Below are 25410 nucleotides of genomic sequence, written 5' to 3'. Positions count from 1 at the left end.
ACTCACTCAACACTGAGCTGATCCCACAACCTACAGACTCACTCACTCACTCAACACTGAGCTGATCCCACAACCTACAGACTCACTCACTCACCCTCACTCACTCAACACTGAGCTGATCCCACAACCTACTGCCTCACTCACCCTCACTCAATCAACACTGAGCGGATTCCACAACCTACAGACTCACTCACTGACCCTCACTCACTCAACACTGAGCTGATCCCACAACCTACAGATTCACTCACTCACTCTCACTCACTCAACACTGAGCTGATCACACAACCTACACACTCACTCACTCACCCTCACTCACTCAACAATGAGTTGATCCCACAACCTACACACTCACTCACCCTCACTCACTCAACACTGAGCTGATCACACAACCTACACACTCACTCACTCACTCACTCACTCACTCACTCACTCACCCTCAATTACTCAACACTGAGCTGATCACACAACCTACACACTCACTCACTCACTCACTCACCCTCAATCACTCAACACTGAGCTGATCACACAACCTACACACTCACTCACTCACTCACGCTCACTCACTCAACACTGACCTGATCCCACAATCTACACACTCACTCACTCACTCACTCACTCAACACTGACCTGATCCCACAACCTACAGACTCACTCAATCACCCTCACTCACTCGACACTGACCTGATCCCACAACCTACAGACTCACTCACCCACCCTCACTCACTCAACACTGACCTGATCCCACAACCTACAGACTCACTCACTCACTCAACACTGAGCTGATCCCACAACCTACAGACTCACTCACTCACTCAACACTGAGCTGATCCCACAACCTACACACTCACTCACTCACCCTCACTCACTCAACACTGAGCTTATCCCACAACCTACAGACGCATTCACTCACCCTCACTCACCCGACACTGATCTGTTCCCCACAACCTACAGATTCACTCACTCACCCTCACTCACTCAACACTGAGCTGATCCCACAACCTACACAAACACTCACTCCCCCTCACTCACTCAACACTGAGCTGATCACACAACCTACACACTCACTCACTCACTCACTCACCCTCACTGACTCAACAATGAGCTGATCCCACAACCTACACACTCACTCACTCACCCTCACTCACTCAACACTGACCTGATCCCACAACCTGCAGACTCACTCAATCACCCTCACTCACTCGACACTGACCTGATCCCACAACCTACAGACTCACTCACTCACCCTCACTCACTCAACACTGAGCTGATCCCACAACCTACACACTCACTCACTCACTCACCCTCACTCACTCAACACTGACCTGATCCCACAACCTACAGGCTCACTCACTCACCCTCACTCACTCAACACTGAGCTGATCCCACAACCTACAGACTCACTCACTCACCCTCACTCACTCATCACTGAGCTGATCCCACAACCTACACACTCACTCACTCACCCTCACTCACTCAACACTGAGCTGATCCCACAACCTACACACTCACTCACTCACCCTCACTCACTCAACACTGAGCTGATCCCACAACCTACAGACTCACTCACCCTCACTCACTCAACACTGAGCTGATCCCACAACCTACACACTCATTCACTCACCCTCACTCACTCAACACTGAGCTGATCCCACAACCTACAGCCTCACTCACCCTCACTCAATCAACACTGAGCGGATTCCACAACCTACAGACTCATTCACTGACCCTCACTCACTCAACAATGAGCTGATCCCACAACCTACACACTCACTCACCCTCACTCACTCAACACTGAGCTGATCACACAACCTACACACTCACTCACTCACTCACTCACTCACCCTCAATCACTCAACACTGAGCTGATCACACAACCTACACACTCACTCACTCACTCACTCACCCTCAATCACTCAACACTGAGCTGATCACACAACCTACAGACTCACTCACTCACCCTCACTCACTCAAATATCTGATCCCACAACCTACAGACTCACTCACTCACTCACACTCACTCACTCAACACTGAGCTGATCCCACAACCTACAGACTCACTCACTCACCCTCACTCACTCGACACTGACCTGACCCCACAACCTACAGACTCACTCACTCACCCTCACTCACTCAACACTGAGCTGATCACACAACCTACAGACTCACTCACTCACCCTCACTCACTCAACACTGAGCTGATCCCACAACCTACAGACTCACTCACTCACCCTCACTCACTCAACACTGACCTGATCCCACAACCTACAGACTCACTCACTCACCCTCACTCACTCAACACTGACCTGATCCCACAACCTACAGACGCACTCACTCACCCTCACTCACTTCACACTGACCTGATCCCACAACCTACAGACTGACTCACTCACTCACCCTCACTCACTCAACACTGACCTGATCCCACAATCTGCAGACTCACTCAATCACCCTCACTCACTCGACACTGACCAGATCCCACAACCTACAGACTCACTCACTCACCCTCACTCACTAAACACTGAGCTGATCACACAAACTACACACTCACTCACTCACCCTCACTCACTCAACACTGAGCTGATCCCACAACCTACACACTCACTCACTCACCCTCACTCACTCAACACTGAACTGATCCCACAACCTACAGACTCACTCACTCAACACTGAGCTGATCCCACAACCAACACACTCACTCACTCACCCTCACTCACTCAACACTGAGCTGATCCCACAACCTACAGACTCACTCACTCACCCTCACTCACTCAACACTGACCTGACCCCACAACCTACAGACTCACTCACTCACCCTCACTCACTCAACACTGAGCTGATCCCACAACCAACACACTCACTCAATCTCCCTCACTCACTCAACACTGAGCTGATCCCACAACCTACAGACGCACTCACTCACCCTCACTCACTTGACACTGACCTGATCCCACAACCTACAGACGCACTCACTCACCCTCACTCACTCGACACTGAGCTGATCCCACAACCTACAGACTCACTCACTCACCCTCACTCACTCAACACTGACCTGATCCCACAATCTGCAGACTCACTCAATCACCCTCACTCACTCGACACTGACCAGATCCCACAACCTACAGACTCACTCACTCACCCTCACTCACTCAACACTGAGCTGATCCCACAATCTGCAGACTCACTCAATCACCCTCACTCACTCAACACTGAGCTGATCCCACAACCTACAGACTCACTCACTCACCCTCACTCACTCAACACTGAGCTGATCCCACAACCTACACACTCACTCACTCACTCACCCTCACTCACTCAACACTGAACTGATCCCACAACCTACAGACTCACTCACTCAACACTGAGCTGATCCCACAACCAACACACTCACTCACTCACCCTCACTCACTCAACACTGAGCTGATCCCACAACCTACAGACTCACTCACTCACCCTCACTCACTCAACACTGAGCTGATCCCACAACCTACAGACTCACTCACTCACTCAACACTGAGCTGATCCCACAACCTACAGACTCACTCACTCACCCTCACTCACTCAACACTGAGCTGATCCCACAACCTACAGCCTCACTCACCCTCACTCAATCAACATTGAGCGGATTCCACAACCTACAGACTCACTCACTGACCCTCACTCACTCAACACTGAGCTGATCCCACAACCTACAGACTCACTCACTCACTCTCACTCACTCAACACTGAGCTGATCACACAACCTACACACTCACTCACTCACCCTCACTCACTCAACAATGAGTTGATCCCACAACCTACACACTCACTCACCCTCACTCACTCAACACTGAGCTGATCACACAACCTACACACTCACTCACTCACTCACTCACTCACTCACCCTCAATCACTCAACACTGAGCTGATCACACAACCTACACACTCACTCACTCACCCTCAATCACTCAACACTGAGCTGATCACACAACCTACACACTCACTCACTCACTCACGCTCACTCACTCAACACTGACCTGATCCCACAATCTACACACTCACTCACTCAACACTGACCTGATCCCACAACCTACAGACTCACTCAATCACCCTCACTCACTCGACACTGACCTGATCCCACAACCTACAGACTCACTCACCCACCCTCACTCACTCAACACTGAGCTGATCCCACAACCTACAGACTCACTCACTCACTCAACACTGAGCTGATCCCACAACCTACAGACTCACTCACTCACTCAACACTGAGCTGATCCCACAACCTACACACTCACTCACTCACCCTCACTCACTCAACACTGAGCTTATCCCACAACCTACAGACGCATTCACTCACCCTCACTCACCCGACACTGATCTGATCCCCACAACCTACAGATTCACTCACTCACCCTCACTCACTCAACACTGAGCTGATCCCACAACCTACACAAACACTCACTCCCCCTCACTCACTCAACACTGAGCTGATCACACAACCTACACACTCACTCACTCACTCACTCACCCTCACTGACTCAACAATGAGCTGATCCCATAACCTGCAGACTCACTCAATCACCCTCACTCACTCGACACTGACCTGATCCCACAACCTACAGACTCACTCACTCACCCTCACTCACTCAACACTGAGCTGATCCCACAACCTACAGACTCACTCACTCACCCTCACTCACTCAACACTGAGCTGATCCCACAACCTACAGAATCACTCACTCACCCTCACTCACTCAACACTGAGCTGATCACACAACCTACACACCCACTCACTCACTCACCCTCACTCACTCAACACTGACCTGATCCCACAACCTACAGACTCACTCACTCACTCAACACTGAGCTGATCCCACAACCTACAGACTCACTCACTCACCCTCACTCACTCAACACTGAGCTGATCCCACAACCTACAGACTCACTCACTCACCCTCACTCACTCAACACTGACCTGATCCCACAACCTACACACTCACTCACTCACTCACCCTCACTCACTCAACACTGACCTGATCCCACAACCTACACACTCACTCACTCACTCACCCTCACTCACTCAACACTGACCTGATCCCACAACCTACAGACTCACTCACTCACCCTCACTCACTCGACACTGACCTGACCCCACAACCTACAGACTCACTCACTCACCCTCACTCACTCAACACTGAGCTGATCACACAACCTACACACCCACTCACTCACTCACCCTCACTCACTCAACACTGACCTGATCCCACAACCTACAGACGCACTCACTCACCCTCACTCACTTGACACTGAGCTGATCACACAACCTACACACCCACTCACTCACTCACCCTCACTCACTCAACACTGAGCTGATCACACAACCTACACACCCACTCACTCACTCACCTTCACTCACTCAACACTGACCTGATCTCACAACCTACAGACTCACTCACTCACTCAACACTGAGCTGATCCCACAACCTACAGACTCACTCACTCACCCTCACTCACTCGACACTGACCTGACCCCACAACCTATAGACTCACTCACTCACCCTCACTCACTCAACACTGAGCTGATCCCACAACCTACAGACGCACTCACTCACCCTCACTCACTTGACACTGACCTGATCCCACAACCTACAGACTGACTCACTCACTCACCCTCACTCACTCAACACTGACCTGATCCCACAATCTGCAGACTCACTCAATCACCCTCACTCACTCGACACTGACCAGATCCCACAACCTACAGACTCACTCACTCACCCTCACTCACTCAACACTGAGCTGATCCCACAATCTGCAGACTCACTCAATCACCCTCACTCACTCAACACTGAGCTGATCCCACAACCTACAGACTCACTCACTCACCCTCACTCACTCAACACTGAGCTGATCCCACAACCTACACACTCACTCACACACTCACCCTCACTCACTCGACACTGAACTGATCCCACAACCTACAGACTCACTCACTCAACACTGAGCTGATCCCACAACCAACACACTCACTCACTCACCCTCACTCACTCAACACTGAGCTGATCCCACAACCTACAGACTCACTCACTCACCCTCACTCACTCAACACTGAGCTGATCCCACAACCAACAGACTCACTCACTCAACACTGACCTGACCCCACAACCTACAGACTCACTCACTCACCCTCACTCACTCAACACTGAGCTGATCCCACAACCTACAGACTCACTCACTCACTCAACACTGAGCTGATCCCACAACCTATAGACTCACTCACTCACCCTCACTCACTCAACACTGAGCTGATCCCACAACCTACAGACGCACTCACTCACCCTCACTCACTTGACACTGACCTGATCCCACAACCTACAGACTGACTCACTCACTCACCCTCACTCACTCAACACTGACCTGATCCCACAATCTGCAGACTCACTCAATCACCCTCACTCACTCGACACTGACCAGATCCCACAACCTACAGACTCACTCACTCACCCTCACTCACTCAACACTGAGCTGATCCCACAATCTGCAGACTCACTCAATCACCCTCACTCACTCAACACTGAGCTGATCCCACAACCTACAGACTCACTCACTCACCCTCACTCACTCAACACTGAGCTGATCCCACAACCTACACACTCACTCACACACTCACCCTCACTCACTCGACACTGAACTGATCCCACAACCTACAGACTCACTCACTCAACACTGAGCTGATCCCACAACCTACAGACTCACTCACTCACCCTCACTCACTCAACACTGAGCTGATCCCACAACCTACAGACTCACTCACTCACCCTCACTCACTCAACACTGAGCTGATCCCACAACCAACAGACTCACTCACTCAACACTGACCTGACCCCACAACCTACAGACTCACTCACTCACCCTCACTCACTCAACACTGAGCTGATCCCACAACCTACAGACTCACTCACTCACTCAACACTGAGCTGATCCCACAACCTACAGACTCACTCACTCACCCTCACTCACTCAACACTGAGCTGATCCCACAACCTACTGCCTCACTCACCCTCACTCAATCAACACTGAGCGGATTCCACAACCTACAGACTCACTCACTGACCCTCACTCACTCAACACTGAGCTGATCCCACAACCTACAGACTCACTCACTCACTCTCACTCACTCAACACTGAGCTGATCACACAACCTACACACTCACTCACTCACCCTCACTCACTCAACAATGAGTTGATCCCACAACCTACACACTCACTCACCCTCACTCACTCAACACTGAGCTGATCACACAACCTACACACTCACTCACTCACTCACTCACTCACTCACTCACCCTCAATCACTCAACACTGAGCTGATCACACAACCTACACACTCACTCACTCACTCACTCACCCTCAATCACTCAACACTGAGCTGATCACACAACCTGCACACTCACTCACTCACTCACGCTCACTCACTCAACACTGACCTGATCCCACAATCTACACACTCACTCACTCACTCACTCACTCAACACTGACCTGATCCCACAACCTACAGACTCACTCAATCACCCTCACTCACTCGACACTGACCTGATCCCACAACCTACAGACTCACTCACCCACCCTCACTCACTCAACACTGACCTGATCCCACAACCTACAGACTCACTCACTCACTCAACACTGAGCTGATCCCACAACCTACAGACTCACTCACTCACTCAACACTGAGCTGATCCCACAACCTACACACTCACTCACTCACCCTCACTCACTCAACACTGAGCTTATCCCACAACCTACAGACGCATTCACTCACCCTCACTCACCCGACACTGATCTCATCCCCACAACCTACAGATTCACTCACTCACCCTCACTCACTCAACACTGAGCTGATCACACAACCTACACAAACACTCACTCCCCCTCACTCACTCAACACTGAGCTGATCACACAACCTACACACTCACTCACTCACTCACTCACCCTCACTGACTCAACAATGAGCTGATCCCACAACCTACACACTCACTCACTCACCCTCACTCACTCAACACTGACCTGATCCCACAACCTGCAGACTCACTCAATCACCCTCACTCACTCGACACTGAGCTGATCCCACAACCTACACACTCAACCTCACTCACTCAACACTGAGCTGATCCCACAACCTACAGGCTCACTCACTCACCCTCACTCACTCAACACTGAGCTGATCCCACAACCTACAGACTCACTCACTCACCCTCACTCACTCAACACTGAGCTGATCCCACAACCTACAGACTCACTCACTCACCCTCACTCACTCAACAATGAGCTGATCCCACAACCTACAGACTCACTCACTCACCCTCACTCACTCAACACTGAGCTGATCCCACAACCTACAGACTCACTCACTCACCCTCACTCACTCAACACTGAGCTGATCCCACAACCTACAGACTCACTCACTCACCCTCACTCACTCAACACTGAGCTGATCCCACAACCTACAGACTCACTCACTCACCCTCACTCACTCAACACTGAGCTGATCCCACAACCTACAGACTCACTCACTCACCCTCACTCACTCAACACTGAGCTGATCCCACAACCTACAGACTCACTCACTCACCCTCACTCACTCAACACTGAGCTGACCCCACAACCTACAGACTCACTCACTCACCCTCACTCACTCAACACTGAGCTGATCCCACAACCTACAGACTCACTCACTCACCCTCACTCACTCAACACTGAGCTGATCCCACAACCTACAGACTCACTCACTCACCCTCACTCACTCAACACTGAGCTGATCACACAACCTACACACCCACTCACTCACTCACCCTCACTCACTCAACACTGACCTGATCCCACAACCTACAGACTCACTCACTCACTCAACACTGAGCTGATCCCACAACCTACACACTCACTCACTAACCCTCACTCACTCGACACTGACCTGATCCCACAACCTACAGACTCACTCACTCACCCTCACTCACTCGACACTGACCTGACCCCACAACCTACAGACTCACTCACTCACCCTCACTCACTCAACACTGAGCTGATCACACAACCTACACACCCACTCACTCACTCACCCTCACTCACTCAACACTGAGCTGATCCCACAACCTACAGACTCACTCACTCACCCTCACTCACTCGACACTGACCTGACCCCACAACCTACAGACTCACTCACTCACCCTCACTCACTCAACACTGAGCTGATCACACAACCTACACACCCACTCACTCACTCACCCTCACTCACTCAACACTGAGCTGATCACACAACCTACACACTCACTCACTCACTCACCCTCACTCACTCAACACTGACCTGATCCCACAACCTACAGACGCACTCACTCACCCTCACTCACTCGACACTGACCTGACCCCACAACCTATAGACTCACTCACTCACCCTCACTCACTCAACACTGAGCTGATCCCACAACCTACAGACTCACTCACTCACCCTCACTCACTCAACACTGAGCTGATCCCACAACCTACAGACTCACTCACTCACCCTCACTCACTCAACACTGAGCTGATCCCACAACCTACAGACTCACTCACTCACCCTCACTCACTCAACACTGAGCTGATCCCACAACCTACAGACTCACTCACTCACCCTCACTCACTCAACACTGAGCTGATCACACAACCTACACACCCACTCACTCACTCACCCTCACTCACTCAACACTGACCTGATCCCACAACCTACAGACTCACTCACTCACTCAACACTGAGCTGATCCCACAACCTACAGACTCACTCACTGACCCTCACTCACTCAACACTGAGCTGATCCCACAACCTACAGACTCACTCACTCACCCTCACTCACTCGACACTGACCTGACCCCACAACCTATAGACTCACTCACTCACCCTCACTCACTCAACACTGAGCTGATCCCACAACCTACAGACGCACTCACTCACCCTCACTCACTTGACACTGACCTGATCCCACAACCTACAGACTGACTCACTCACTCACCCTCACTCACTCAACACTGACCTGATCCCACAATCTGCAGACTCACTCAATCACCCTCACTCACTCGACACTGACCAGATCCCACAACCTACAGACTCACTCACTCACCCTCACTCACTCAACACTGAGCTGATCCCACAATCTGCAGACTCACTCAATCACCCTCACTCACTCAACACTGAGCTGATCCCACAACCTACAGACTCACTCACTCACCCTCACTCACTCAACACTGAGCTGATCCCACAACCTACACACTCACTCACACACTCACCCTCACTCACTCGACACTGAACTGATCCCACAACCTACAGACTCACTCACTCAACACTGAGCTGATCCCACAACCTACAGACTCACTCACTCACCCTCACTCACTCAACACTGAGCTGATCCCACAACCTACAGACTCACTCACTCACCCTCACTCACTCAACACTGAGCTGATCCCACAACCAACAGACTCACTCACTCAACACTGACCTGACCCCACAACCTACAGACTCACTCACTCACCCTCACTCACTCAACACTGAGCTGATCCCACAACCTACAGACTCACTCACTCACTCAACACTGAGCTGATCCCACAACCTACAGACTCACTCACTCACCCTCACTCACTCAACACTGAGCTGATCCCACAACCTACTGCCTCACTCACCCTCACTCAATCAACACTGAGCGGATTCCACAACCTACAGACTCACTCACTGACCCTCACTCACTCAACACTGAGCTGATCCCACAACCTACAGACTCACTCACTCACTCTCACTCACTCAACACTGAGCTGATCACACAACCTACACACTCACTCACTCACCCTCACTCACTCAACAATGAGTTGATCCCACAACCTACACACTCACTCACCCTCACTCACTCAACACTGAGCTGATCACACAACCTACACACTCACTCACTCACTCACTCACTCACTCACTCACCCTCAATCACTCAACACTGAGCTGATCACACAACCTACACACTCACTCACTCACTCACTCACCCTCAATCACTCAACACTGAGCTGATCACACAACCTGCACACTCACTCACTCACTCACGCTCACTCACTCAACACTGACCTGATCCCACAATCTACACACTCACTCACTCACTCACTCACTCAACACTGACCTGATCCCACAACCTACAGACTCACTCAATCACCCTCACTCACTCGACACTGACCTGATCCCACAACCTACAGACTCACTCACCCACCCTCACTCACTCAACACTGACCTGATCCCACAACCTACAGACTCACTCACTCACTCAACACTGAGCTGATCCCACAACCTACAGACTCACTCACTCACTCAACACTGAGCTGATCCCACAACCTACACACTCACTCACTCACCCTCACTCACTCAACACTGAGCTTATCCCACAACCTACAGACGCATTCACTCACCCTCACTCACCCGACACTGATCTCATCCCCACAACCTACAGATTCACTCACTCACCCTCACTCACTCAACACTGAGCTGATCACACAACCTACACAAACACTCACTCCCCCTCACTCACTCAACACTGAGCTGATCACACAACCTACACACTCACTCACTCACTCACTCACCCTCACTGACTCAACAATGAGCTGATCCCACAACCTACACACTCACTCACTCACCCTCACTCACTCAACACTGACCTGATCCCACAACCTGCAGACTCACTCAATCACCCTCACTCACTCGACACTGAGCTGATCCCACAACCTACACACTCAACCTCACTCACTCAACACTGAGCTGATCCCACAACCTACAGGCTCACTCACTCACCCTCACTCACTCAACACTGAGCTGATCCCACAACCTACAGACTCACTCACTCACCCTCACTCACTCAACACTGAGCTGATCCCACAACCTACAGACTCACTCACTCACCCTCACTCACTCAACAATGAGCTGATCCCACAACCTACAGACTCACTCACTCACCCTCACTCACTCAACACTGAGCTGATCCCACAACCTACAGACTCACTCACTCACCCTCACTCACTCAACACTGAGCTGATCCCACAACCTACAGACTCACTCACTCACCCTCACTCACTCAACACTGAGCTGATCCCACAACCTACAGACTCACTCACTCACCCTCACTCACTCAACACTGAGCTGATCCCACAACCTACAGACTCACTCACTCACCCTCACTCACTCAACACTGAGCTGATCCCACAACCTACAGACTCACTCACTCACCCTCACTCACTCAACACTGAGCTGATCCCACAACCTACAGACTCACTCACTCACCCTCACTCACTCAACACTGAGCTGATCCCACAACCTACAGACTCACTCACTCACCCTCACTCACTCAACACTGAGCTGATCCCACAACCTACAGACTCACTCACTCACCCTCACTCACTCAACACTGAGCTGATCACACAACCTACACACCCACTCACTCACTCACCCTCACTCACTCAACACTGACCTGATCCCACAACCTACAGACTCACTCACTCACTCAACACTGAGCTGATCCCACAACCTACACACTCACTCACTAACCCTCACTCACTCGACACTGACCTGATCCCACAACCTACAGACTCACTCACTCACCCTCACTCACTCGACACTGACCTGACCCCACAACCTACAGACTCACTCACTCACCCTCACTCACTCAACACTGAGCTGATCACACAACCTACACACCCACTCACTCACTCACCCTCACTCACTCAACACTGAGCTGATCCCACAACCTACAGACTCACTCACTCACCCTCACTCACTCGACACTGACCTGACCCCACAACCTACAGACTCACTCACTCACCCTCACTCACTCAACACTGAGCTGATCACACAACCTACACACCCACTCACTCACTCACCCTCACTCACTCAACACTGAGCTGATCACACAACCTACACACTCACTCACTCACTCACCCTCACTCACTCAACACTGACCTGATCCCACAACCTACAGACGCACTCACTCACCCTCACTCACTTGACACTGACCTGATCCCACAACCTACAGACTGACTCACTCACTCACCCTCACTCACTCGACACTGACCAGATCCCACAACCTACAGACTCACTCACTCACCCTCACTCACTCAACACTGAGCTGATCCCACAATCTGCAGACTCACTCAATCACCCTCACTCACTCAACACTGAGCTGATCCCACAACCTACAGACTCACTCACTCACCCTCACTCACTCACTCAACACTGAGCTGATCCCACAAACTACAGACTCACTCACTCACCCTCACTCACTCAACACTGAGCTGATCCCACAACCTACACACTCACTCACTCACCCTCACTCACTCAACACTGAACTGATCCCACAACCTACAGACTCACTCACTCAACACTGAGCTGATCCCACAACCAACACACTCACTCACTCACCCTCACTCACTCAACACTGACCTGACCCCACATCCTACAGACTCACTCACTCACCCTCACTCACTCAACACTGAGCTGATCCCACAACCAACACACTCACTCAATCACCCTCACTCACTCAACACTGAGCTGATCCCACAACCTACAGACGCACTCACTCACCCTCACTCACTTGACACTGACCTGATCCCACAACCTACAGACGCATTCACTCACCCTCACTCACTCAACACTGAGCTGATCCCACAACCTACAGACTCACTCACTCACCCTCACTCACTTGACACTGACCTGATCCCACAACCTACAGACTCACTCACTCACCCTCACTCACTCAACACTGACCTGATCCCACAATCTGCAGACTCACTCAATCACCCTCACTCACTCGACACTGACCAGATCCCACAACCTACAGACTCACTCACTCACCCTCACTCACTCAACACTGAGCTGATCCCACAATCTGCAGACTCACTCAATCACCCTCACTCACTCAACACTGAGCTGATCCCACAACCTACAGACTCACTCACTCACCCTCACTCACTCAACACTGAGCTGATCCCACAACCTACAGACTCACTCACTCACCCTCACTCACTCAACACTGAGCTGATCCCACAACCTACACACTCACTCACTCACCCTCACTCACTCAACACTGAACTGATCCCACAACCTACAGACTCACTCACTCACCCTCACTCACTCAACACTGAGCTGATCCCACAACCTACAGACTCACTCACTCACCCTCACTCACTCAACACTGAGCTGATCCCACAACCTACAGACTCACTCACTCACCCTCACTCACTCAACACTGAACTGATCCCACAACCTACAGACTCACTCACTCAACACTGAGCTGATCCCACAACCAACACACTCACTCACTCACCCTCACTCACTCAACACTGAGCTGATCCCACAACCTACAGACTCACTCACTCACTCAACACTGAGCTGATCCCACAACCTACAGACTCACTCACTCACTCAACACTGAGCTGATCCCACAACCTACAGACTCACTCACTCACCCTCACTCACTCACTCAACACTGAGCTGATCCCACAACCTACAGACTCACTCTCAAGGACTCGACAGCTGATGCTCTCATTGTTGTTTATTATTTACTCGTTCTCCTTATTTTCCACATTTGTTTGTCACTTTAAATTCAACTTCAAGTTTATTGACGTCTGCCTGTACAAAACCAAACGAGGTACTTACCAGCTGCTGGATAAAATATGAACAGAAACCCCACTTTTTTTAATCTGGCCACCTGCCCACCTGCCAGATTTTATTTGCTGGGGAGAGGTGACAGGATATCATTGTATTAGTTGTGTGTATCCCTTCGACCATCTGACTCTCCACCCAGAGCAACAAACACCAGATGCTGGAGGAACTCAGCAGGTCAGGCATCATCCGTGGAGCGATACAAAGCGTCAGTGTTTCGGGCTGAGACCCTTCATCAGGACTGGAGAGGAAGATGCCAGATTAAGAAGGTCGGGGAAGCGGAAGGAGGACAAGCTGGCAGGTGATAGGTGAAACCAGGTGGGTGGGGGAAAGGTTTGAATCTGGGGGGGGTCATAGGTAGGAAAGCTAAAGGGCTGGCGAGGAAGGAATCTGATTGGAGAGGAGAGTGAACCATGGGAGAAAGGGAAGGAGGAGGGACACCGGGGCAGCTGAGGAAAAAGAAGAGGTAAGTGGCCAGAGTGGGGAGATGTTTCTGATTCCTGAGCCATCCAGCTTAACTCTACTTACTCCCCCACAAATCTGACCACTTTACGCTGCAATGGACGTTCTGATTGTGTTCTTCCTTGTAAAAACGTGGATTTTTATGTGTAATTCATTATTTTTCTATGAACATTGTGTACTTGACATTATTAATTTATTTTTTATTTGTACAATTTATCTTCTGTACATTGGTTGTTTGTTAGTCTTTGTATAAGTGTAGTTTTTCATAAATTCTGTTGTATTTCAGAATCAGAATCAGGTTTAGTATCACTGGCATACTGCATGTCATGAAATTTGTTTTGTGGCAGCAGTACATTGCAATACATAATAGAAAATCTGTGGATTACAATAAGATATAGATATATAAGGTGGTAATGGGGACATATATGTACTTTGACAATAAATATACTTTGAGATGTGCCAGTGACATTGCTGCAAAGAGGGTTTTCATTACACCAGTGCACACATGTATTTCTGCATCTGATAATAAACTTGACCTTGACTTTGGCAATGAGGTATTACCAGCTGCTGGACAATTCATATGAGATTCATCTGTTTTTCACTTCAAAATCACAAACCCTACTGACCCGGTAACCACCTGCAATACAGCAGTGACAATTCCTCAGAATGACTTCATCACTGGGGAACCAAATTAGGCACAACCATCGTAACTTGTTTACATAGAACTCTGCCACACAGCCCAGGTCTAAGATTAATCTAACCCTTCCCTCCCACAGAGCCCTCTATTTTTCTGTCATCCACATGCCAAGTTCAAAGTAAATTTAGTATCAAAGTACATTTATGTTACTACGTGCCCCAAGATTCATTTTCTTGTGGGCATTCACAGTAAATCCAAGAACCATAATAAAGTCAATGAGAGACTGCACCCAGCTGGACAGATTAACAACCAGTGTGCAAAAGACAACAAACTATGCAAATACAAACAAAATAAAAAAGAAACAATAATAATAAATAAAAAAGCAATAAATATTGAGAACATGAAATGATGAGCCCTTGAAAGTGAATCCATAAGTTGTGGGAACAGTTCAGTGCTGGGGCGAGAGATTATCCTTCGTGCTTCATGAGTCTGATGATTGAGGGGTAATAACTGTTCCTGAACAGTTTCTTAAATGTCCCAATCTATCTACTTTTTCCACCCCTGGCGGTGTGTTCCATGCATGCACCACTCTGTATAAAGAAAAGTTACTTCTGACATCCCCCCTACTTTCCTCCGATCATATCGTGTTAGCCTTTCCACCCTGGGGAAAAAGGTCTCTTGCCGTCTGCTCAATATATCCCTCTTATCATCTTGTACACCTCTATCAATTCACCTTTTATTCTCCTTCACTTCAAAGAGAAAAGCCTAGCTCGCTCAACCGATCCTGGTAAGACATGCTCTCTAATCCAGGACCCTGACCACATTCACCACTACCCCAGATAAAGGTTAGCTTTATCTGTCACATGTACATTGAAACACACAGTGATATGCACAGTGACCAGCACAGTCCGAGGATGGCCTGGGGGCAGCTTGCCATGTTTCTGGTGCCAACAGAGCCCTTCCACAACTCACTCAGCCCAACCCATACATCTCTGGAGTGTGGGAGGAAACCGGAGCACCCGGAGGAAACCCACCTGATCACGGAGAGAACATACAAACTCCTCATAGACAGTGGCGGGAATTGAACCCCAATCAGTACTAACTGTTACGCTAACATGCTGTCCACAATACATCCCAAACATAAAACACTTCCCTAGTCACACCTGCACACTTGCCTCCGAATGACACCCAATGCCCCTTTGCAAATATTATGCAACACAAGCCACACTCCATCACAATCTCCCAGCTCTATGGACCCACGTTCCATTCAGCTCTCGAGTGATGTCTGGGTGGAGTTTGCACGTGGCTTTCCCCCAGGTAATCCGGTTTCTTCCTGCATCCCAACAGAAGCCTGCAGGTTGACTGGCTGCTGTCAATGATCAGTTAGTATAGACAAGTGGCAGAATGATGAAAGGGGAATGGATGGACTTGTGAGAAGTTCCAGCATACAGGAACGTAGAAAGAGTAGGAATCGGTCTGATGGGAACAGGTACAGACATGATGGACTGAATGGCCTCTCCCGTTTAGCTGTGCACTGTAGTAGTGAATGATCCTGTCTCATTACAATACATCAGAAACAAAAAAGAAAATCCAGTGAGTGGATTTAACAAGATGTTTTCGCTCACGGAACAGCTACTCGCTGGATGTTTTTTTGATTTTGGCACCATTCTTTGTAAACTCCAGAGTCTGTTGTGCGTAAAAATCCCAGGAGATCAGCAGTTTCTGAGATACTCAAACCACCCTGGGCGGCACCTAATTAATTAGCTTGTTTATTTCAGCTTTTTTCTTAAAGATGTGCCGGGTGCGCTCAGCTAACACTGCACCCCTATCGATAGGATGCAGAAATGGGCTGGGAAGTGGCAGATGGACTTCAACCCAGATAAGTGTGAAGCCGTTCATTTTGGTAGGTCCAATTTGAAGACAGAATATAATATAAATGGCAGTGTGGAGGATCTGAGAGATCTTGGGGTTCATGTCCATAGGACAGTCAAAGCTGCTGCGCAGGTTGACTGTGTTGTTAAGAAGGCGTATGGTGTGTTGGCATTCATCAATCGTGGGATTGAGTTCAAGAGCCATAAAGTAATGTTACAGATATGTAGGACCCTGGTCAGACCCCACTGTGTTCAGTTCTGGTCACCTCACTACAGGAAGGATGTGGATACTATAGAGAGAGTGCAGAGGAGATTTACAAGGATGTTGCCTGGATTGGGGAGCATGCCTTATGAGAATAGGTTGAGTGAACTTGGCCTTTTCTCCTTGGAGTGACTGAGGATGAGAGGTGACCTGATAGAGGTGTATAAGATGATGAGAGGCATTGATGGTGTGGATAGCCAGAGGCTTTTCCCCAGGGCTGAAATGGCTAATATGAGGGGGCATAGTTTTAAGGTGCTTGGAAATAGGTACAAGGGGGATGTCAGAGGTAGGTTTTTCACACAGAGTGGTGGGTGGTGGAAATGGATACAATAGGGTCTTTTAAGAGCCTCTTAGATAGGTACATGGAGCTTAGAAAAATAGAGGGCTATGTGGTAGGGAAATTCTAGGCAGTCTCTAGAGTAGGTCACATGGTCAGCACAACATTGTGGGCCGAAGGGCCTGTGATGTGCTGTAGATTTCTATGTTCTATGTTCTATGTAAACGCTCTTCATATGACAAACTATACAATCCTGGAATCATTTTTGTGAACCTCCTTTGAACCCTCTCCAGTTTCAGCACATCCTTTGTCAGATAAGGAGCACAAACCTGCTCACAATACTCCACGTGAGGCCTCATTAGTGCTTTATAAAGTTTCAACATTACACCCTTGATTTTGTATTCTAGTCCTCTTGAAATGAATGCTAACATCACATTTGCCTTTCTTACCACAGAATCAACCTACAAACTAACCTTCAGGGAATCCTGCACAAGGACTCCCAAGTCCCTTTGTGTCTCAGGTTTTTGTATTTTTTCTCCATTTAGAAAATTGTCAACCCTATGACTTCTTCTACCAAAGTGCATGACCATACACTTACCGACACTGTATTCATCTGCCATTTCTTTGCCCATTCTCCTAATCTGTCTAAGTCCTTCTGTAACCTCTCTACTTCTTCAAAACTACCTGTGCCTCCAGCTACCTTCATATCGTCTGCAAACTTGGCAACAAAGGCATCAATTCTGCCATCCAAATCATTGAATTATAATGTAAAAAGGATTGGTCCCAGTACAGACCCTATGATACACCACTAATCACTAGCAGCCAACCAGAAAAGGCTCCCTTTATTCCCACTCTTTGCCTCCTGCCAATCAGACACTGCTTTATCCATGCTAGAATCTTTCCTGTAATACCATGGGCTAGTAGCTTCTAAAGCAGCCTCATGTGTGACACCTTGTCAAAGGCCTTCTGAAAATCCAAGTGCACAACATCAACTGATTTTCCTTTGTCTATCCTGCTAGTTACTTCTTCAAAGAATTTCAACAGATTTGTCAGGCAAGATTTTCCCTTGAGGAAATCATGCTGATTATGGCTTATTTTACCATGTGCCTCCAAGTACCTGAGACCTCATCCTAACTAATCGACTCTGACATCTTCCCAGCCACTGAGATTTGCAATTTTCCTGTATTCCAGAACCATTCCAGAATCTAGTGGTTCTTGAAAGATCATTACTAATGCCTCCACAATCTCTTCAGCCACCTCTTTCAGAACCCTGGCGTGTACACCATCTGGTCCAGGTGACTTATCTACCTTCAGACCTTTCAGTTTCCCAGGAAACTTCTCTCTAGTTACGGTAACTTCACACCTTTCATGACCCCGATACCTGGAACTTCCACGTACAGCTAATTAATTCCACAGTGATGTCCCCCATTTCTACCTCTCCAGCATTGTTTTCCAGTGGTCCAATATCCACTCTCATCTCTCTTTTACACTTCATATATCTGAAGAAACATTTGGTATCCTTTTTAATATTATTGGCTAGCTCCTGCTGAAGGGTCTTGGTCCAAAATGTCAACTGTACTCTTTTCCATAGATGCTGCCTGGCCTGCTGAGTTCCCAGCATTTTGTGTGTGTTGGTCTGGATTTCCAGCATCTGCAGACTTTCTCTTGTTTGTTTTCTCTGTATGTCCTATCACCCGTTTAGCTACCCGAATGATCTGGTGTTCACCCGTTTCCAGCTCCAGCTCCTTAATGCAGTTTATCAGAAGCTACTTTTGGATCCACTTCTCGCTGCTGTAGTCGTCAGGGACACTAGAGGTCTCTCTGCCTACCCACATCTCACAAGAGGAGCATTGCACTATCCTGCCTGGAAACTTGAGCTTCTCTTTCCTTTATTTTCTTCGAGTGAAGCCTCTCCTCACTGATACCTCAAAGAGCTAAAGCCTTAAGATCACCACTCCATGTCCACTCTGACGATGGCTGTTGCTCCTTCCCCTACCTTGTTCTTACTAATCAGTCCCGGACACCGATTGGCCGCTGGTCAAAGCTCTTTTACGCTGCCACGAACTGCTCCTGCCTTTTATCCTCTGGGATGTGGGGCTGAGGAGGGAGAATAAAGGATCAGCCATGATTAAATGACAGAGCAGACTTGATGGGTCAAATGGCCTAATTCTACTCCTATGTCTGTTGGTCTTATTGACATCGTTCCAGTAGATAGGTGACATGAACTGCACACAATGCTCCAAATTAGCCCACAATTCGTTCTAAGTGTCACCAATGTCCTCATTTTATGTCTAACTCGTCCCCTCTCTTTCCCCATCTTCCAGATTCCCTATGCAGCAACTCTGATGAGGAAGGAAAGGCTCAGCACACAGATGAATAAAAGTTAAACGATCCAATGAGCTGCAGAGAAGTTTCAGGTCAGTATAGAATGAGAGGATGAGGTTTTACTGAGAATTGTTGCCATGCAGTTATCTTTAACTCTCAGGGGGATTGGGGCATTGGCAGCACTCAGCAAACTATCAACTCAATTCCCAAAGTGACAGATCCCTCAGCCACAATGAATACATTCAGATGCCTCAGACCCAATGATTTCTTCAATACGCATTTTTCCCATTTTAAAGAGAATCTTTAAAGCAATTAGAATTATTTGTTACATATACATTGAAACAAACAGTGAAACTTGTTGTTTTGTGTCAACAACCAATACAGTCCAAGGACAGCCTGCAAGCTCACCATTCTTCTGCAATGGCATGTCCACAATTTCTAAACCCTAGTCCATATGTCTTTGGAATGTGGAAGGAAAGTGGAGCACCAGGAGGAAATTCACGCTGACACAGGGAAAATGTACAAACTCTTACAGACAGAATTGAACCCAAGTTGCTGGCACTGTAACGCGTTGGGCAAACTGCTACGCTAGCATGCCAAGGCGATCCGCTTTCTTTGTGAGTAGAGTCAGTTGGCACTGAGGTAGAGATGTTGTCATTGACGTGTAGTGTGGTGGGTCACCAGTGGGAGAGGATCCGGTGTCAGGGATGGGTCAGTATCACCATTGACCAAGAGTGGATCTCAAGGGTGGCAGAACAGAAACTAATCACACCCATACTGATGCTAAAAGGCAGAATCAGAGTCAGCTTTATGATCAATGACATGAAATTCATTGTTTTGCAGTAGTTGTTCCGTGCAAAGACATAAAAATAAGTTCAAGTTTAATTGTCATTCAATCACACATGATATATATAGAGAGAGCCCAAGTCCCTGAGTGTTTTGGTGTGTAGATTAATTATACATGGGATATTGGTCTGATATAGCTGGTCTTCCACTGAGCAAACACTGGAGAGCAGTACCGAGCAAACACTGGAGGGCAGTACCGAGCAAACACTGGAGGGCAGTACTGAGCAAACACTGGAGAGCAGTACCGAGCAAACACTGGAGGGCAGTACCGAGCAAACACTGGAGAGCAGTACTGAGCAAACACCGGAGAGCAGTACCGAGCAAACACCGGAGGGCAGTACCGAGCAAACACTGGAGAGCAGTACCGAGCAAACACTGGAGAGCAGTACCAACAGGAGGGGCCAACTCCCAAACCTGTACGGACGCCCAGCTCTCCTGGGAAGCTACAACAGGTGACACCATAACATGAGAGTCTGGTCCAAGCAAATTATTATAAATTACAAAAATAAATAAATAATGCAAACAAAAAGTTGAATAGTGAGGTTCATCGATTGCATGGACCATTCAGAAATCTGATGGTGGAGAGGAAGAAGCTGTTCCTGAAATACTGAAACACGAGGAAATCTGCAGATGCTGGAAATTCAAGCAACACACACAAACTGCTGGTGGAACACAGCAGGCCAGGCAGCATCTATAGGAAGAAGTATAGTCAACGTTTTGGGCCGAGACCCTTCATCAGGACCCTTCATCCTGACAAAGGGTCTCAGCCTGAAACGTCAACTGTACTTCTTCCTATAGGTGCTGCCTGGCCTGCTGTGTTCCACCTGAAATACTGAGTCAGGGTATTCCCCAATGGTCATAAAGAGAAGGCGTATCCCAGATGGTGAGGGTCCGTAGTGATGAATGCAATCTTTTCAAGCCTCAACCTCTTGAAGATACAATGCAAGAGAAAAAAAAACTCTATAATCTACTTAATTTGCATAATTTGTTTATTTGGAATAATCAGGTTGTATTCATGGGTTCATGAAATCTTTAGAAATCTGATGGCGGAGGGGAAGAAGCTGTTCCTCAATCACTGAGTGTGTGTCCTCAGGCTCCCGTACTCATCCCCGATGGCAGTAATCAGCATAGGCCATATCCCAGACGATGACAGTCCTTAATGAAAGATACTAAAGAGGTCCTTTATAATTTGTTCTTCCATAAACTTAATATCATGCAGATCCCTTCCTGGGTTTCACACCATGGCCCATCACACATCACCTCATTTATTTAAACACTTGAAATTGTTTCCCAGCTGCCGTTGTGTAACTTGAATGCTTAACCAGTGTGTCTGTGCTCCAGTCCAACAGTGCCAGCAAACTCCAGAGTTTCTTCAGCCCTTGCTGCATCATGCTCTGTTTGAATTCTCATCCCCACACCACCAAGAAGCTAATCTTTGCAACACTGTCCATAACCAGAAGGCCATAAGATATAGGAACAGAATTAGGCAATTTGGCCCAAAGAGTCTGCTTCGCACGAGAACTCTCAAGTCTCTTTGTGTCTCCGAGTTTTGAATTTTTGCCCTGTTTAGAAAGTGGTCTACACCTTTATTCCTTCTACAGAAGTGCATGACCATACACTTCCTGACACTGCATTCCATCAGCCACTTCTTTGCCCATTTTTCTAATCCATCTCAGTCCTTCGGCAGATTTATCCCACTCTTTGATCCTGCCAGTCAACTACGGCTTTCTCCATGCTGGAACCTCTCCTGTAACCCCATGGGTTCTTATCTAGTTAAGCAGCCTCATGTAGGGCCTTCTGCATGTATTCCTTAAAAATGCATTAGGGTTAGGGTTAAACCTGACTGTGGTTCTGAAAGTGTTAAAGCCTGTGTTTTGGACTCTGATCACCCAGAAACTAAATTTGCCTCTGTTCCTCTTCCACCTGATTAAGCACTTGCTCAGTAACTTCAAGTTATTTATAGGTTAGCTGCTTCGGTTACATGTACATACATTGAAAGATTGAAACATAGAATGAAATGTGTCATTTGTGTCAATGACCAACAATCCAAAGTTGTGCTGGGACAGCCTGCAAGTGTTGCCAGCATGGTATGCACACAACTTACTAACCCTAACCCATACGTCTTTGGAATGTGGAAGACCATAAGATATAGGTGTAGAATTAGGCCATTTGGCCCATTGAGGCTGCTCCACCATTCCATCATGGCTGATTTATTATCCTTCTCAACCCCATTCTCCTGCCTTCTCCCTGTAACCATTGATACTCTGGTTAATCAAGAACCTATCAAGTTCTACTTTAAATATGTTTAATGATTTGGTCTCCGCAGCCATGTATGGCAATGAATTCCATAGATTCACTACCCTCAGGCTAATGAAATTCCTCTTCATTTCTATTCTAAACGGATGTCCCTCTATTCTGTGATTGTGCCCTCAGGCCCTAGATTCCTCCACTATTGGTAATATCCTATCCATATCCACTCCACCTCGGCCTTTCAATAGGAGTGCACAGAGCACCTGGAAGAAACCCGTGGAGAACGTATGGACTCCTTATAGACAGTGGCAGGAACAGAAGCCTGACTGCTGGCACTGTAAAACATCACTCCAGACACTATGCAACTCTGCCATACATTTAGTGTTCCAGAGGTGCTATATACAGTGGCATGAAAAAGTTTGGGCACCCCTGGTCAAAATTTCTGTTACTGTGAATAGCTAAGCGAGAAAAAGATAACCTGATTTCCAAAAGGCATAAAGTTAAAGATGACACATTTCTTTAACATTTTAAGCAAGATTACTTTTTTATTTCCATCTTTTACAGTTTCAAAATAACAAAAAAGGAAAAGGGCCCGAAGCAAAAGTTTGAACACCCTGCATGGTCAGTACTTAGTCTCAGCTTGTAAACGCTTTCTGTCGCCAGCTAAGAGTCCTTCAATTCTTGTTTGGGGGATTTTCACCCATTCTTCCTTGCAAAAGACTTCTAGTTCTGTGAGATTCTTGGGCCATCTTGCATGCGCTGCTCTTTTGAGGTCTATCCACAGATTTTCGATAATGTTTAGGTCGGGGGACTGTGAGGGCCATGGCAAAACCTTCAGCTTGTGCCTCTTGAGGTAGTCCATTGTGGATTTTGAGGTGTGTTTAGGATCATTATCCTGTTGTAGAAGCCATCCTCTTTTCATCTTCAGCTTTTTTACAGATAGTGTGATGTTTGCTTCCAGAATTTGCTGGTATTTAATTGAATTCATTCTTCCCTCTACCAGTGAAATGTTCCCTGTGCCACTGGCTGCAACACAAGCCCAAAGCATGATCGATCCACTCCCGTGATTAACAGTTGGAGAGGTGTTCCTTTCATGAAATTCTGCACCCTTTTTCCTCCAAACATACCTTTGCTCATTGCAGCCAATAAGTTCTATTTTAACTTCATCAGTCCACAGGAGTAGTTTCCAAAATGCATCAGGCTTGTTTAGATGGTCCTTTGCAAACTTCTGACGCTGAATTTTGTGGTGAGGACGCAGGAAATGTTTTGTTCTGATGACTCTTCCATAAAGGTAATATTTGTGCAGGTGTTGCTGCACAGTGGAACAGTGCACCACCACTGTTAAATCTTCATGAAGGTCTTTTGCAGTCAAAAGGGGGTTTTGATTTGCCTTTCTAGCAATCCTATGAGCAGTTCTCTCAGAAAGTTTTCTTGGTCTTCCTGACCTCAACTTGACTTCCACCATTCTTGTTAACTGCCATTTCTTAATTACATTACCAACTGAGGAAATAGCTACCTGAAAACGCTTTGCTATCTTCTTATAGCCTTCTCCTGCTTTGTGGGCATCATTTATTTTAATTTTCAGAGTGCTAGGCAGCTGTTTAGAGGAGCCCATGGCTGCTGATTGTTGGGACAAGATTTGAAGAGTCAGGGTATTAATAAAGCTTTGAAATTTGCATCACCTGGCCTCTCTTAACTATGAGTGTGAACAAGCCATAGCCCTGACAAGCTAATTGTCTGAGACCTTGGTAGAAGTTATCTGAGAGCTCAAATCTCTTGGGGTCCCCAAACCT

The 25410-nt window shown here is 48.0% G+C and overlaps 1 protein-coding gene across 10 annotated transcripts in view; it reads left to right on the top strand.

Moving 5' to 3' along the window:
• skor2 (SKI family transcriptional corepressor 2) overlaps positions 1–25410 on the top strand; it is a 218348-nt gene that overhangs the window by 183626 nt on the left and 9312 nt on the right. For 8 of the 10 annotated variants that reach the window (XR_012101195.1, XM_073064047.1, XM_073064046.1 and 5 more), the window contains one exon: positions 20521–20613. The exons of 1 other annotated variant lie outside the window; for it this stretch is intronic. Coding sequence is in view for 7 of the 9 variants with exons in the window: in XM_073064047.1 (XP_072920148.1) it covers positions 20521–20583 (63 nt within the window). In the remaining 2 variants the exon portion in view is untranslated. Of the gene's footprint in view, positions 1–20520; positions 20614–24181; positions 24239–25410 lie in introns of all 10 variants that reach the window. One more of the 10 variants, XR_012101196.1, reaches the window with a different exon arrangement.

The sequence above is a fragment of the Hemitrygon akajei genome, chromosome 13, assembly GCF_048418815.1.
Source record: "Hemitrygon akajei chromosome 13, sHemAka1.3, whole genome shotgun sequence".
Taxonomy (NCBI): domain Eukaryota; kingdom Metazoa; phylum Chordata; class Chondrichthyes; order Myliobatiformes; family Dasyatidae; genus Hemitrygon; species Hemitrygon akajei.
This window is presented reverse-complemented; position numbering and strand designations above follow the sequence as displayed.